At 41.6% G+C, this 17,653-nt stretch overlaps 1 protein-coding gene across 1 annotated transcript in view; it reads right to left on the bottom strand.

Moving 5' to 3' along the window:
• The window catches only part of LOC132401643 (guanine nucleotide exchange factor VAV3), a 451,830-nt gene that overhangs the window by 20,880 nt on the left and 413,297 nt on the right, over positions 1-17,653 (bottom strand). The window contains exon 24 of the mRNA XM_059983657.1: positions 3,220-3,307. Within this exon, the coding sequence (XP_059839640.1) occupies positions 3,220-3,307 (88 nt within the window). The remainder of the gene's footprint in view (positions 1-3,219; positions 3,308-17,653) is intronic.

Raw genomic sequence — 17,653 nt, forward strand, 5'->3', positions numbered from 1 at the left:
GGAAATTTATCTCTGTTCCTTCATTGTCACTGGGTCTACACTTGGAGCAAAATCACTTCAGCAATCCAAGAAGGGTGCTCAACATCATGTTCATAAGCACAGTTAAGGATGGTCAATATCCACAGGATACATTAGAGGAAATTAAAAAAATTAGGAATGAAATTAATAGTTTGGCTATGCAAGAAATGAGGAAAAATTTAATGTTTCTGAAACAGAGACATTATGAAAGTGGATCTAAGTCTATGAAAATACTGGCATGGAAACTGAAAAAAAAAAGATAGCAGAAAATACAATTCATAGAATTAGGAATCCAAGAACAAAAATGATAAAAAATAAGCTAAGTGAAATTCAAGAAGCTTTTGAAGTGTTTTACAAAACTATATTCCAAAGATCCAGGGGAAGCAGAACCCAAATTGACATCTCCCTGAATTCTTTAGAGTTACCCACTTCAAGCAAAGAACAAAATAGAACGATGACTGCTGACATAACTGAAGTTGAACTAAAAGCTGCAAATAACAGGCTTAAATTAAGCAAGTCACCAGGATCAGATGGGTATATGGCAGAGTGGTACAAAGAATTTAAAAATGAGTTAATTCCTACTTAGTCCCCACACTGGACTGGGCTGTAAAAAAGGCACAAATGCCACCCAGCTGGAAGGACGTGATAATCTCAGCTATACCGTAAGAAGGCAAGGATAAAATGGAATGTGGATCATTTAGACCAATATTTGTTCTTAATGTAGATTATAGATTATTTACCTCCATCATAGCCAAATGATGGAGTTTCTATGAGTTTCTACCCATACTGATAAGTAACAATCAGACAGGTTTTATACAACAACGCCAAACACAAGACAATATACAAAGGGCACTTCACATTATGGATCATATACAAAAAAAAATCAAAGAAATAGTGGTAAGCGTGGATGCTGAAAAGGTATTTCATTTGGTTAACTGGAATTTTCTTTAAAGAGTTTTACATTGATTTGGTTTCCATGTCACAATTATGAAAACTATACAGGCACTATATGACAACCCTACTGCTAGGATTAAAATCAATGGATATTTATCAAATAGTCTTACCCTAGAAAGGGGCACGAGATAGGGTTGTGCATGGTCACCGCTACTCTTCGCATTATATCTGGAACCATTAGCTCAATACATCAGACAAACATACATAAGATATCAGGGGAATTACTATTAAAGGGACAGAGCATAAATTGGTTTGTTATGTGGATGACATTTTGATCTATCTGGGGCAACCAACATACGCTTTACCTAAGGTGATGCAATCCTTTGAACAATATGGTCAATTATCAGGATACAAAATCAACATAGATAAAACCCAATTACTTTCATATAACTATAGCCTACCAAGAGAAATTGAAAGTAGATATCCCTGGACACGGCAAACAGAGTCTTTCAAATATTTGGGTATCATTATGTCAAAAGCTTTGGCAAAATTATCAGAATTCAATTATCAGCCTATATATAAAAAAACACTAAGGAAGACTATAACAAGATGGAACCTAAATCCTTTTTCTAGTTTCAGTTCAAGGATTGAATCTATTAAAATGAATATACTGCCCAGACTACTATATCTCTTTCAGACCCTACCAATAGAGATTAATCAAAATCAATTCAGTGAATGGAACAAGATGCTATCAAGACATATTTGGCAAGGTAAAAGACCTAGAGTTCATCTCAAAACTTTGCAATTAGCCAAGGAAAAGGGGGGGGGGATGGGGCCTATCTTCTCTTAGAGATTATTATTTTGCAGCACAGTTGAGAGCTGTGATGTGTTGGTGAAACCCATCATATGACGCTCAATGGAAAACATTGAGGATTGGGTACTTCCCATCCCCATACAGGCAATTTTGACTAATAACAACCTACAAAGGTACATAAATACTATTGATAACCCATGGGTAAATGGACTCTTAAAGTATGGAGAACTATTATAAAAGAATATAAACTAGAGGGAGATATTGCAGTTCTTAAATGGTGTGTATATAACTCGGATTTTATGCTGAAAAAATTGGATGCTAAGGACTGGACAGCTAAAGGAATAACAGTTCTTTGCAATATAATGAAAGAAGGAACACTGTTCAGTTTTGAAATGCTTAAAGAGAAACACTTAATAGAAAAACAAGACTTTTATCGGTATTTACAGATGTGACAATATGTTAATAGGTTGGTTATAAATGTAACCAAGGCAAGTACATGTTTGATAGAGCTATTTAGAAAAGCATATAATTCAGATAACGGTAGTAGAATCATTTCAAGCGTGTTTAAGGGTTTGTCAAATCTTAAAACACATTCGACTTTATACATTAAAACAAAATGGGGGGAAGGAAGGAGAGATAATTATATCTGAGGAAGAATGGACAATAATATGGAGGTATCAATGGAAGTGTACCAGTTCACAGAAATGGAAGGAGTTTGGTTGGAAAAACTTGATGAGATATTTTATTACAACATCTCAGAAATCCCATTATGATAGTAACCACCCTGTTTGCTGGAGAAATTGTGGAAATCAAAATGCAAACCATTATCATATTTTCTGGGAATGCCCTGTTATCAAAGACTATTGGAGTGGAATACACGGTGCCCTGTAAGACATCTTTAAATGTGAAATACCCTTAGAAAGTAAGACCATATATTTTGGGTATATACCTCAAGAATGGTTGAAAAGAGATAAATATTTAATGAATATACTGTTGGTTGCTGGTCAAAAGACTCTTACTAGGAAATGGTTATCACAGGAGAGCCTAACCTTAAATGCATGGATGGAAATTACAATGGACATTTACAAAATGGAGATAACAGCATCTGTTAATCATAAGTTGGAACAATTTGACTCATACTGGAAAAAATGGTTTAACTACAGAACACCTCATAGGCCTGATTTTATTCTCACAAATCAATGAATACATTGTAAAAAAAAATCACTCCCTACTTGTACATAGTTTTCTCTTTTCACTTGTTCTTTCTTTCTTCTCTTTTCTATAACTGCATACTTCAGATAAATATTATGTGGAGATTTGTGGCATATATGACTATATGATATCTATGTACAATTTCTGAAATACATCTTATGGAAATGTTTGTTTGATGATGAACTTCAATAAAAAATAAGTTACACAAAAAAAGGATGGCCAATATCTAGCTTTGCAAATGGAGCCCAGAGCCTGCATCCCTCAGGATGAGGGTCACTCACCTTTAATGTACGGAATCTCTTGTTCTGTGCGATGTAGAAGGATGAATCTTCAGAAATAATCTTAATGTGTTTCACTTCATTGTTGTAGCTGCCAAGAGATTGTAAGAGTCACATAGGAATATAGATCTAGTAAAAACACCAGCCAGCTGTCCATTCCGCCAACACTGGCAGTGAGTCACATAGGAACAGAGATCTAGTGAAGACATTAAACTCCTGGCTATCCCACCAATCCTTTGAGTGAGTCACAGAGAAACATACATCCAGCACAAACACCAACCCCGTCTATTCCACCAACCCCAGGAGTGAGTCACATACGAACACAGATCTAGATAACACACCAACTCCCTGTCCATTGCATAAAACATGAGAGTGTGTCACAAAGGAACACAGATCTATTTCTTTCAGCACAATGACTTTCCCTTAGTACTAATTATTGATTGACAATTTACTCATGCGCATTGATTTGTTGCTTTCTCTGCAATGTGAATATATAAGTTAACTTCACCTCTGACTGTGTGCCTTTATTTATTTGATATGTAGTTGTACAGACAAAACAAATTGGCAATGAGTACAAACCTGACTGTCAGCAAATATCACCAACTGTTTCGATGAGATGACAGAACTCAGGAAAGGAGAGACAGTGAGAGGAAAGAATGAACTAGTACAGAGAAACACACACAAAATGCTGTTGGAACTCAGCAGGCCAGGCTGTATCCATGGAAAAGAATTGGCTACAGAGAAGGGAGTCACGGATACTAGCACAACAATGTGTGAGTGACAGTGCACAGTACACAGTAAGAGGTGCAGCTGAAGTGAAAATAATGTGGCAATGGCCTTAGTCGGGAAAGCTGACAAATTTGATTGTGCTTACAAGGACTGAATATCGAGAGGGTTGAACTGTTTTGTACTGTTAATGATGTGATTGAGGAAAAGAAACTCTCCATACTTCTTAGCTTAATGGGTGCTAAAGCATATGCAATTTATTAGGTCCAGAAAAGCCAGCAAGCAAGTTTTAACCTGCGACCAATCCGGACATTGGAAGTTTGAGAGCTGGGGATTTCACTCAGGTCCATTGCCCAAGTAGAAAGGCCAGCAGTGGGTGGCTAGGGTGAAAAAGAGCTTTAAGCAATGACCATTCCAGACATCTGTTTTGAGAGGAAGGGATTTCACTCAGGTCCACTGTCCAAATAGAAAAGCCAGCTGTGGGTCTCTACAGAAAGAAAAGGCTTTGACCAGTGACCAATCGGCATTTGGAATTGATTAGCAAGAACAAATTAAAGGAAGGCTGGGGCCATCATTGCAGTGGCTGCCGTCTGAGTGGATAAAGTGAGAATGGTGATCTTGAGGCTTTAGTTCTTCGAGGCTTCAATGAAGAGAGCCTTCAGTCAGAGAAAGCGAAAGAAAATAAGAGCTCAAGGTTATTTTAGGGTTAGGGTCACTGTCCCTGACAACTACAACTGTGAAAGGTGCATCCAGCTTCAGCCACGATGAAGAGGTGGAGCAGACGTAATGGGTCAAATGGCCTACCTCTGCTCTTGTGTCTTATGGTCTTAAGATGTGGCTGAGGAGTTGATGTAGGAGGGAGGATGTGATATTTTCGGATCATTGGGCTCTCTTCCAGGAAAAATGGAACCTGTTTGGAAGGGAGTTTGCACATGAACTGGAGGGGGACTAATAGCCCAATGGGAATATTTGCTAGTGCTGCATAGGGTAGGTAAAACTAGAGCACCAGAACAGACAAGAGAAATGTCATAGAGTCATAAGAAGTACAGCCCACCATATCCTTAACATGCATGTACTTATCCAAACTTCTTTTGGAGTCGATGAGCTTATTACATTTTGTGCAGGGGCAGGGAAGTTTGATGGTCAATGTTCTTGTTCTGTTTTGTGGGGGGAAGGGGGGATTTGGGGGTTGATGTTCTTGTTCTGTTTTGTGCAGTGGGAGGGGTTTGGGGGTTGATGTTCTTGTTCTGTTTTGTGCAGTGGGAGGGGTTTGGGGGTTGATGTTCTTGTTTTGTTTTGTGGGGGGAGTGCGGGTTTAGGGTTGATGTTCTGTTAGTACAGGGTATGGGGAGGGGAGTTTGGGGGTTGATAATCATGTTGTGCTTTTCTGAATGGCAGTATAGGTTTGATGTTTCTCTCTGAATAACTTCCATGTTCTTTGTCTCGTAGCTATCTGGAGAAGATGAATCTCAAGAGTTCTATATGTGTACATACTTTGATAATCAATAAAACTTTGAAACTTTGAACTTTTGTTAAACATTGAATTTGAGCTTATATGCATCACTTGTGCTGGCAGCTCATTCCACACTCTCACAACCTCTGAGTGAAGAAACTTACCCTCATGTTCCGCTTGAACTTTTCACCACTCATCCTTATCTGATGACCTCTTGTAGTCTCACTCAACCTCACCAGAAAAAAAAACCTGCTTGCACTTACCCCTCACAATTTTGTATACCTTCATCAAATCTCCTCCTTAATCTTCTACATTCTAAGGAATATAGTCCTAACCCTGTTCAAACTTCCCTTATAACTCAGGTTCTCCAGACCCAGCAAAATTCTTGTAAATTTTCTCTGTAGTCTTTCAACCTTGCTTATTTCTTTCCTGTCGGTAGGTGACCAAAACTGCACACAATAGGCCTCTTGTCTTGTACAACTTCATTACATCCTATGAAATTTCTTCAATGCAAGTTGTAATGTAGGACAGGCGGATAATAATGCTGAAGATGAGGAAACTGGTTTAGAAGAAGAGGCAATGTGTAGTTAGGAGAGGCTGTTGATAGAGCAAAATTGCAGTCAACAGGATGGTCAAAAGGTGGTCCTCAGAAGGGTAGGATGAAGTCAGGTGGAGCAATGGTCATAGTGTACTCGATAGTTAGGGGACAGATAGGAGGTTCTGCGGCAGCAAAAGAGACGCCAGGATTGTGCGTTACTTCCCAGGTGCTAGGATCCAGGATGTCTTTGAGTGGTTGGAGAATTTTCTTGAAAGGGAGGGTGAGCAGCCAGAGGTCATGGTACATATTGGTACCAATGTCATAGGCAGAAGAAGGGTAGAGGTCCTGCGAGCAGGACTGGTGCAACGAGCTAGGGAAGGTCAGAAAAGGAAGACAGCACAGACAAATGAGTGGCTGAGGAGATGGTGTACGGGGCAGGGTTTCGAGTTCTTGGATCATTGGAATACTTTTCTGGGTAAGGGGTGACCTGTACATCTGGATGGGTTGCACTGAACTGGAGGGCAACCAATATCCTGTGAGGGAGGTTTACTAATGCTATTGGAAAAGGTTTAAACTATATTTGTTAGGGTTGGGCACCAAAGTGAAGAGGCAAAGGATGAGGTGGTTGGCACACAAGTAGAGACAGCTTGTAGGGAGCCTGGACAAAGCACTGCCAGATGAAAGAGCAAAGATGCACTCAGCCAGATAGTTTGAGATGTGTCTTATTTCAATGCAAGGAGTATCATAAATAAGGCGGATGAACTTAGAGCATGGATCAATACGTGGAACTGACATTGTGGCCATTACAGATACTTGGATGCCTGAGGGACAGGAATTAGGAATTACTGCTGAGTGTGCCAGGCATCCTTTAGATGTTTCACAGAGGGAGGCAAAAAAGGCAGGGTAGTGGCGCTGCCATTCAGGGATAGTATCATGGCACTGAAATGATACTCCTTGCAGAAAAGGACGAAGTCATGGAGTGGTTGTCTACTCAGTCAGTGTGGGTGAAACAGGTCAAAAACAGGATGGAGGCAATAACTCTACTGGGTGCTGTTTATAGACCCCCCAAAACTAACAGAAATATTGAGGTGCAGATAGGAAAGCAGATTCTGGAACAGTGCAATAATAATAGGGTTGTTGTGATGGGTGATATTAACTTTCCTAATATTGACTGGCATCTCCTTGGAGCAGGGGGTTTGGATAGGTGGAGTTTGTTAGGAGTGTTCAGGAAAATTTCCTGATGCAATGTGTAGATAAGCCAACTGGAGGAGAGGCTGTAATTGATCTGGTTTTGGGAAATGAACCCGATCAGCTGTCAGATCATTTTGGAGGTAGTGATCACAATTTTATCTCCTTTACCATAGTGCTGGAGAGGGATAGGAGAAGGCAATTTGGGAAAATATTTAATTGGAGTTGGGAGAAATATGATGCGATTATGCGTGTTCTCAGGGAAATGCATAACAGAAATGCTGCAAATGTTCAGGGAATATTTGTATGGTGTTTTGCATAAGTATGTTCTATTCAGGCAGGGAAATGAAGGTAGTGTAAAAGAATCATGGTGTACAAAGGATGTAGAAAATCTAGTTAAGAAGAAGAGGAAAACTTACGAAAGGTTCAAAAAACCAAGTACTGTTAGAGTTCTAGAAAATTACAAGGTTGCCAGGAAAAGAGCTTAAGAATGAAATTAGGAGAGCTAGAAGGGGCCATGAGAAGGCCTTGGTAAGCATGATTAAGGAAAACACCAAGGCATTCTACAAATATGTGAAGAGCAAGAGGTGGAGCCACATGAGAATAAAACCAATCAGATGTGATAGTGGAAACGTGTCCATTTTAAATTGCAGCAAGAGGCAGAGAGGGAAGAGGTAAAAGAAGCTCAGAGGGAAGCTGTTTTTTTTAACTGATTGTGGCAAAGAGGCTAGACTGCGCAGACGTGTGATGTAGCGTACCAAAGGTTTAAAAAGGAAGACTGCCATATATAGCAGCCATCGTCATAGTGGACTGAGGCAGAGTGGGTCAGCTCAATCAGGCTTCGGCGAGAACAGGCAGAGGCGAGGTTTGAATGGGGCACAACTGCGCAAACGCGTGAAAGTCGGCCCATGAGGCAGTGGGAGAATTTAAATAGTGAGCAGAGACTGAGTACGAGCTTCAGTCCAGGTGAGGTAAGGCCAGGTAAGCTCCTTTAATTGATCTAATTAGCTTAGGAATAGATAATGGAGGCTGCAGTTAGGGCAGCTGAGTGCTCCATTTGCAGTATGTGGGAAGTCAGCGCGAGCACTGTTGTCCCTGATGACTACACCTGCAAAAGGTGCATCCAGTTGCAGCTCCTGACAAACCATGTTAGGGAACTGGAGCCGGAGCTGGATGAACTTCGGATCATTCAGGAGGCAGAGGCAAAACAGACAGGCGTTTCAGGGAGGTAGTTGCCCCGAGGAGACAGGGGACAGGTAGCTGGGTGACTGTCAGGAGAGGGAAGGGGAATAGACACGAAGAGTAGAGCACCCCTGTGGCCGTTCCCATCAACAATAAGTATACCGTTTTGGATACTGTTGGTGGGGACGACCTACCAGGGACAAGTTGCAGTGGTTGCGTCTCTGGCACCGAGACTAGACCCTCAGCTCGGAAGGGAAGGAGGGAAAAGAGGAGAGCAGTAGTGATAGGGGATTCGACAGTTAGGGGGACAGACAGGAGGTTCTGTGGAAGAGATCGAGAATCCCGGATGGTCTGTTGCTTCCCTGGTGCCAGGGTCCGCGATATCTCGGATCGAATGCTCAGTATTCTCAAGAGGGAGGGTGAGCAGCCGGATGTCGTGGACCATGTAGGGACCAATGACGTGGGTGGGAAGAGTGAGGAGGTCCTGAAAGGTGAGTTTAGGGAGCTAGGTGCCAAGTTAAAGGACAGGACCTCCAGGACCGCAATTTCAGGATTGCTTCCAGTGCCACATGCAGGTGGGTTTAGAAATAGTAAGAGAGTGCAGATCAACACTTGGCTGAAGACATGGTGCAGGAGGGAGGACTTCAGATTTACAGATAATTGGGCAGTTTTCCAGCGAAGGTGGGACCTGTTCCGGTGGGACGGTTTACATCTGAACTGGAGGGGGACAAGTATTCTTGTAGGTAAGTTTGTTAGAGAGGCTCCAGTGGATTTAAACTACATATGAGGGGGGAGGGGAACCAGAATATAGGAACATATGTATGGGAGAAGGAAGAAAAAGAAGGCAGTAAAGTTCTTCGTACTGTTAGAGATAAACAGAGAGGAAGAGGTGGAGAATTTCTTAAGTGCATTTATTTTAATGCTAGGAGCATTGTAAGAAAGGTGGATGAGCTTAGAGCATGGATTGATACCTGGAAATATGATGTGGTAGCTATTAGTGAAACATGGTTGCAGGAGGGGTGTGATTGGCAACTAAATATTCCTGGATTTCGTTGCTTTGGGTGTGATAGAATCGGGAGGACAAGAGGGGGAGGTGTTGCATTGCTTGTCAGAGAAAATATTACAGTGTTGCTCTGGCAGGATAGATTAGAGGGCTCGTCTAGGGAGGCTATTTGGGTGGAATTGAGGAATGGGAATGGTGTAGTAACACTTACAGGGGTGTATTATAGACCACCTAATGGGGAGCGAGAATTGGAGGAGAAAATTTGCAAGGAGATAGCAGATATTTGTAGTAAGCATAGGGTTGTGATTGTGGGAGATTTTAATTTTCCACACATAGACTGGGAAGCCCATACTGTAAAAGGGATGGATGGTTTGGAGTTTGTAAAATGTGTGCAGGATAGTTTTTTGCAGCAATACATAGAGGTTCCAACTAAAGAAGGGGCAGTGTTGTATCTTCTGTTAGGGAATGAAATAGGTCAGGTGACGGAGGTATATGTTGGGGAGCACTTCGGGTCCAGTGATCACAATACCATTAGTTTCAATATAATTATGGAGAAGGATAGGACTGGACCCATTCATTCCTATAAAGAATTTAAGAAGAATCTCAAGAAAGAAATTAGAAAAGCTAAAAGAAGATATGAGGTTGCTTTGGCAAGTAAAGTGAAAATAAATCCGAAGGGTTTCTACAGTTATATTAGTAGCAAAAGGATAGTGAGGGATAAAATTGGTCCCTTAGAGAATCAGAGTGGACAGCTATGTGTGGAGCCGAAATAGATAGGGGAGATTTTGAACAATTCTTTTTCTTCAGTATTCACTAAAGAGAAGGATATTGAATTGGGTAAGGTAAGGGAAACAAGTAGGCAAGTTATGGAAACTATGGCGATTAAAGAGGAGGAAGTACTGGTGCTCTTAAGGAATATAAAAGTGGATAAATCTCCAGATCCTGACAGGATATTCCCTGGGACATTGAGGGAGGTTAGTGTACAAATAGCAGGGGCTCTGACAGAAATATATCAAATGTCATTAGAAACAGGGATGGTGCTGGAGGATTGGCGTATTGTTTAAAAAAGGTTCTAAGAGTAAACCTAGCAATTATAGGCCTGTCAGTTTGACGTCTGTCGTGGGTAAATTAATGGAAAGTATTCTTAGAGATGGTATGTATAATTACCTGGAGAGACAGGGTCTGATTAGGAACAGTGAACATGGGTTTGTGCGTAGAAAGTCATGTTTGACAAATCTTACTGAATTTTTTGAAGAGGTTATGAGGAAAGTTGATGAGGGTATAGCAGAGGATGTTGTCTATATGGACTTCAGTAAGGCCTTTGACAAGGCTCTGCACGGAGGGTTAGTTAGGAAGGTTCAATCATTAGGTGTTATTATTGAAGTAGTAAAATGGATTCAACAGTGGCTAGATGGGAGATGCCAGAGAGTAGTGGTGGATAACTGTTTGTCAGGTTGGAGGCCGGTGACTAGTGGTGTGCCTCAGGGATCTGTACTGGGTCCAATGTTGTTTGTCATATACATTAATGACCTGGATGATGGGATTGTAATTTGGATTAGTAAGTATGCAGGTGATACTAAGGCAGGTGGAGTTGTGGATAATGAAGTAGGTTTTCAAAGCTTGCAGGGAGATTTAGGCCAGTTAGAAGAGTGGGCTGAACAATGGCAGATGGATTTTAATGCTGATAAGTGTGAGGTGCTACATTTTGGTAGGATTAATCAAAATAACACATACATGGTAAATGGTAGGGCATTGAAGAATGCAGCAGAACAGAGTGATCTAGGACTAATGGTGCATAGTTCCCTGAAGGTGGAATCTCATGTGGTGAAAAAAGCTTTTGGTATGCTAGCCTTTATAAATCAGAGCATTGAGTATAGGAGTTGGGATGTAATGTTAAAATTGTACAAGGCATTGGTAAGGTCGAATTTGGAGTATTGTGTACAGTTCTGGTCACCCAATTATAGGAAAGATGCCAACAAAATAGAGAGAGTACAGAGAAGATTTACTAGAATGTTACCTGGGTTTCAGCACCTAAGTTGCAGGGAAAGATTGAGCAAGTTAGGTCTTTATTCTTTGGAGCATAGAAGGTTGAGGGGGGACTTGATAGAGGTATTTAAAATAATGAAGGGGATAGATAGAGTTGACGTGGATAGGCTTTTTCCATTGAGAGTAGGGGAGATTCAAACAAGAGGACATGAATTGAGAGTTGGGGGCAAAAGTTTAACATGAGGGGGAATTTCTTTACTCAGAGAGTGGTAGCTGTGTGGAACGAGCTTCCAGTAGAAGTGGTAGAGGCAGGTTTGGTATTGTCATTTAAAGTGAAATTGTATAGGTCCATGGACAGGAAAGGAATGGAGGGTTACGGGCTGAGTGCGGGTCAGTGGGACTAGGTGAGAGTAAGCATTCGGCATGGACTAGAAGGGCCGAGATGGCCTGTTTCTGTGCTGTAATTGTTATATGGTTATATAGGCAGCTGTGGAAGTCAGGTCATTGGGTGTATTTAAGGCAGAGCTTGACAGGTTCTTGTCTGGACACAGCAGCAAAGGTTATGGGCGAAGGCCAGGGTGTGGGGCTGAGGAGAGGAAAAAAGGATCAGCCATTATTGAATGGTGGAGCAGATTTGATGGCCAAATGGTCTAATTCTACTCTCATGTCTTATATTCTAGTCCCCTTCAAATGAGTGCTAACATCGCATTTACCTTCCTCACTATTGACTCAACCTGTTACAAGGGGACATTGGGAGCGGAGCCAAATGTAAGACACAGACACTGTAGCAGTATGAACAGGAGGATGTTTATTAAGAATACTAGGGAAGCCAAGGAGTGAGGACAAGATGACAACATGGACATAGATGTAGGTAAAACCTGGGCCAGGACTTGGGACTTGGACTTGACTAGAAACTTGGGTCTTGGTAGGGACTCGATACCTGGGTCTTGACTTGGCTCTTGACTTAGAACTCGGGCTTGGCTTGACCTGTAACTTGTGCTTGGCTTGACCTGGAACTCGGGCTTGGTTTGACCTGGAACTTGGCTTGACTTAACTTGGAACTCGGACTTGATTTGGACTCAGACTAGGCTAGACTTGATTTGACTTGGACTTGGACTAGTCTTGGACTTGACTTGACTTGGAACTTGGACACGGATATAGAGCTGGGACTCAACCTTGTACACAGAGCCAGGTCTGCACTCAAGGTTTAAAAATCAGAGCTTTTAGCCCATTTTCTGAGTTGAACAATCCATATCAGGGGTGTATAATAAGAGCTACTTTTTAAATCAGGACAGTAATCGAGATTTTAAAGGCAGAGTTTTGCAGCAGTTTCTCTGAGTTGAGGAGTGACCAACAACAAGAGGGATTCATTAAAAAGGGCTAACAAAAATAACTCAAATACAAGCAGAGTGGCCATTGTTTTGGAGTGCTTCAGTCTTTAGTATGGCCTTGGCTCATCAAGCTTCGTGAGATCAAGCCAGGATGAGATAAATTGTCTTGTAAGTTATTCTCTCTGTACTTACTTGTACATTCCTCATCTATTAGGGCATAGTAGATTAGTGAGAATGGCTCCAGGGCTGTGTTTTGTACTCTGTATGGGATTTGGGAAATCAGGAGACATCCAGTCTCTGAGATAGACATATCTGCACTAGTTAACATCTCCTGAGAGAATGTATTAAGGAACTGGAGCTGCAACTCGTATGGGAGAATGAAGAGATGACAGACAGGATCTATAGTGGGGTAGTTACCCCGATTTTGCAGGAGACAGGTAAAAGGGTGACTGTCAGGAGAAGGAGGGGAAATGTTTGGTCAGTGCAGAGTACACCTGTAGCCATTCCCTTTAATGATAAGTGTACAACTTTAGATACTGTTGAGGGGGATGACATAGCAGAGGGGAACCACAGTGACCGGGTCTCTGGCACTGAGTCCTGTGCTGAGGCTCAGAAGGGTAGAGGTGAAGAGGACTTCAGTGCTGAAAGCAGATTCCTTAGTCAGAGGAACAGAGACAAGGGCATGATAGATACATCCAAATGGTATGTTGCTTTCCTGATGGCAGGATCAGGGATATCTCAGATCAGGTCAACAGCATGCTCAAGGGCGAAGGTCAGCAGCCATAAGTCTTGATACTGGTACCAATGATACAAGTAGACAATATGAGAAGGTCCTGAAGAAAGACCTTAGGGAGCTAGGTAGAAAATTGAGAACCAGGACCACCAGGGTAGTAATCTCTGGATTGCTACCCATGCCATGCACCAGTGAAGTAAGGAAAGGAAGATTTGGCAGGTGAATGAGTGGCTGAGGAACTGGGGCAGGGGCAGAGGCACAGAATTATAGATCATTGGGATTTCTTCTGGGGAAGGTATGACCTGTACAAATGGGACGTGTTACACCTGAACCAGAGGGGGATGAGTATCTTGTAGACAGGTTAGCTGGAGTTGTTTGGGTGGATTTAAACTAATTTGGCAGGGGGATGGGAACTGGAATAATAGTGATAAAGATGAGGTGGTTGGTTTACAAACAGAGACAATGTGTAGTGAGACTCCTAGCAAGGAGAGGCTGATGATGGGGCAAAATTGTAGTCAACAGGATGAGTTGCAATGTAAAAGGTGGAAAAAACTTGAAAAAGGTGAATACAGGACCAAAGTTTTTATATTTGAATGCGTGCAGTATATGGAATAAGGTTGATGAACTTGTAGCACTGTTACAGATTAGCATTTATGATGTTGTAGGCATCACTGAGTCATGGTTGAAAGAAGATTATAGCTAGGAGCTTAACATCCAAGGATACACATTGCATCAAAACAAAAGACAGGAAGGTAGAAGGAGTGGCGTGGCGTGGAGTGGAAGGTAGAAGGAGTAAAAAATGAAATCAAAGAATTAGAGTTAGAAAGTATTGAATTGTTGTGGATAGAGCTAAGATACTGCAAGGGTAAAAAGACCCTGATGGGAGGTATATACAGATCCCCAAACAGTAGTAAGGATGTGGTCTACAAATTGCAATGGGAGATAAAAATGTATGCAAAAGGACAATGTTACAATAGTCATAGTGGAATTCAACGTGCAGGTAGATTGGGAAAATCAGTTTGGTGCAGGATTCCAAGAGGTGGAATTTCTAGAATGCCTACAAGATGGCTTTTTAGATCAGCTTGTGGTTTAGGCAACTAGGGGACTAGCTATTCTGCATTGGGTGTTGTGCAATGAACCAGAATTGATTAGGGAATGTTAGGTAAAGGAACCCTTCAGGATAAATTGATCATAATATGATCGTATTCACCTTGAAGTTCAAGAGGGAGAAGCTGAAGTCAGATAAGACTATAAGAATTAGGGCATTTGGCTCATCGAGTCTAATTTTCCTCTCAGCCCCAATCTCCTCACTTCTCCCCGCATCCTTTCATGCCCTTACCAATTAAGAATCTATCAATCTCTGCCTTAAATATTTATTAAGACATGGCCTCCACAAATGCCTGTGGCAAAGAATTCCTCTGATTCACCACTCTCTGGCTCAAGAAATGTCTCTTCATCTCTATTTGAAAAGGACACCCCTTATTCTGAAACTGCATCCTCTGGTCTTAGACTCTCCTACCATAGGAAACATCCTCTCCACATCCACTCTATTGAGGCCTTTCACCATTCGATCAGTTTCAATTCGGTCACTGCTCATTCTTCTGAATTCCAGTGAATATAGACCCAGTGCCTTCAAATGCTCTTCATGTGCCATTCAATCCTGAAATCATTTTTGTGAACCTCCTTTGAATCCTTCCCAGTTTCAGCACATTCTTTCTAAGATAAGGAACCCAAAACTTAACAATGCTTTATAAAGAGTCAACATTACATCCTTGTTTTTATATTCTAATTCTCTTGAAATGAATGCTAACGTTGTAATTGGCTTCTTCACCACAGACTCAACCAGCAAATTAATCGTGAGGGAATCCTGCACAAGGACTCCGAAGTCCCTTTGCCCCTCAGCTTTTTGTAATTTCTCTCCATTTAGAAAATAGTCAACCATATAACAATTACAGCACGGAAACAGGCCATCTCGGCCTTTCTAGTCCATGCCTAACACTTACTCCTACCAAACCCTTTCATTTTTCTACCAAAGTACATTACTGTACACTTCCTGATGCTGTATTCCATCTGCTTTTTCTTTGCCCATTTTCCTAATCAGCCTAAGTCCTTCTGTAGCTTCTCTACTTACTCAAAACTCTCAGCTCATCCACATATCTTCATATCATATGCAAACTTTATACAAAGCCATCATCCAAATTGTTGACATGTAATGTAAAAAGAATCAGTCCCAACACAGACGACTGTGGAGCACCACGAGTCACCAGCAGCCAAACAGAAAAGGCTCCCTTTATTCACACTCTTTGCCTCCTTCCAATCAGCTATTGCTTTACCCATGTTAGAATATTTCCCGTAACATCATGGACTCATAGTTTATTAAGCAGCTTCATGTATGGCAACACATGGCCCTATGGTTTAAGGGAGAGAGGCAGAAAAAAGGGAAATTATAAGCCAGTTCATCTAATCTCAGTGGTTGAGATGATGATGGATTGTTAAGGATGTGGGTTCAAGTACCTTGTCAAAGGCCTTCTGAACATCCAAGTACACAACATCAACTGATTCTCCTTTGTCTGTTCTGTTTGTTATTTCCTCAAAGAATTTCAACAGATTTGTCAGGCAAGATTTTCCCTTGAGGAAACCATACTGACTACTGCCTATTTTATCATGTGCCTCCAAATAGCCCCAAACCACATCCTTAACAATCAACCCCAATGTCTTTCTAACCACTGAGGTCAGAATAACTGGCCTATACTTGCCTTTCTTCCCTCTCTCCCCCTTCTTGAAGAGTGCAGTGACATTTGCAATTTTCCGGTTTCTAGAATCATTTCAGAATTTAGTTTTTCTTGAAAGATCATTACTAGTGCCTCCACAATCTCTTTAGCCAGCTCTTTCAAAGCCCTCTGGTACACCGTCTGGTCCAGGTGACTTATCTAACCTCAGACCTTTCAGTTTTCCAATAATCTTGTCCCTACTCATAGTATCTTCACACACTTCATGACTGCTGACACCTGGAACTTCCACCATACTGCTTGTGTCTTCCTCATTGAAGACTGATGAAAAATACTTACTCAGTTCATCCTCCATTTCCTTGTCCCCATTACTACCTCTCCAGCATTGTTTTCCAGTAGTCCAATATCCACTCTTGCTTCTCTTTTACACTTTACATTGGTATTCTCTTTAATATTATTGGCTAGCTTACTTCCATATTCCATCTTTACCTACTTAATGACTTTTTAGTTGCCTTCTGTTGGTAATAGAGAGCTTCCAAATCTTCAGACTTCCCACTAATTTTGTTCTATTATATGCCCTCTCTTTGGCTTTTATGTTGGCTTTGACTTGCCTCGTTAGTCACGGTTGTGTCATTTTGCCTTTAGAATACTTCTTCCTCTTTTGGATGTATGTATCCTGTGCTTTCTGAATTGTTTTCAGAAATTCTTGCCATTGCTGCTCTGCTAACATTCCAGGCAATATTCTTTTTCAATCAATTCTGGCCAACTGTTCCCTCTGTATGATCTTCCTATTTCTGGTCTCACTAGCACCTGGCATGGGTAGCAATCCTGAGTTCACAACCTTGGAGGTCCTATCCTTTAACTTAGCATCTAACAGTGTGAACTCACTTTGCACCACCACATCACCTATCCTACCTAGGTGATTGGTACTGACATGGTCTGCAACCTCTGGCTGCTCAATCTCCCATTTAAGAAAGCTGTGGACTCAATCTGAGATGTCCTTGCCCCTGGCATTTGAGAGGCAACATGTCATCCGGGATTCTTGTTCTCACCCACAGAACCTCCCTTCTGTTCCAGTAAGCAATGAATCTCGTTACTACAGCTCACCTCTTCTCCACCCATTCCCAATGAACCACAGAGCCAGACTCACTGCCTGAGATTGACCACTGTGGTTTTCCTCTGCTCCAATAGCATCCAAAGTGTTATATCTGTTGTTGAGGGTAACCAGTCTCAGGGATACTCTACACTGGTTGCTTGTCTCCTTTCCCCTTCCTGATAGTCACCCAGTTACTTGTCTCCTGCACCTTGGGTGTAACCACCTCCCTGTATATCCTGTATGTCAATCCCTTTGCCTCTTGAATAATCTGGAGTTCATCCTGTTCTAGCTCAAACTCCTTAACAAGTCTTCTGCAAAATTTGCTTTTCCATTAAATTTAAAGATACTACACTTGGTCCACTCTCAAAATGTTAATGTGTGTTGTGAACAGTTGCAGGCCCAGCACTGATCCCAAGACACTCTTGCTCACAAATGATTGCTAACTAGAGAAACATCCACTTATCCCAACTCT

This window comes from Hypanus sabinus, chromosome 11 (genome assembly GCF_030144855.1).
Source record: "Hypanus sabinus isolate sHypSab1 chromosome 11, sHypSab1.hap1, whole genome shotgun sequence".
NCBI lineage: Eukaryota > Metazoa > Chordata > Chondrichthyes > Myliobatiformes > Dasyatidae > Hypanus > Hypanus sabinus.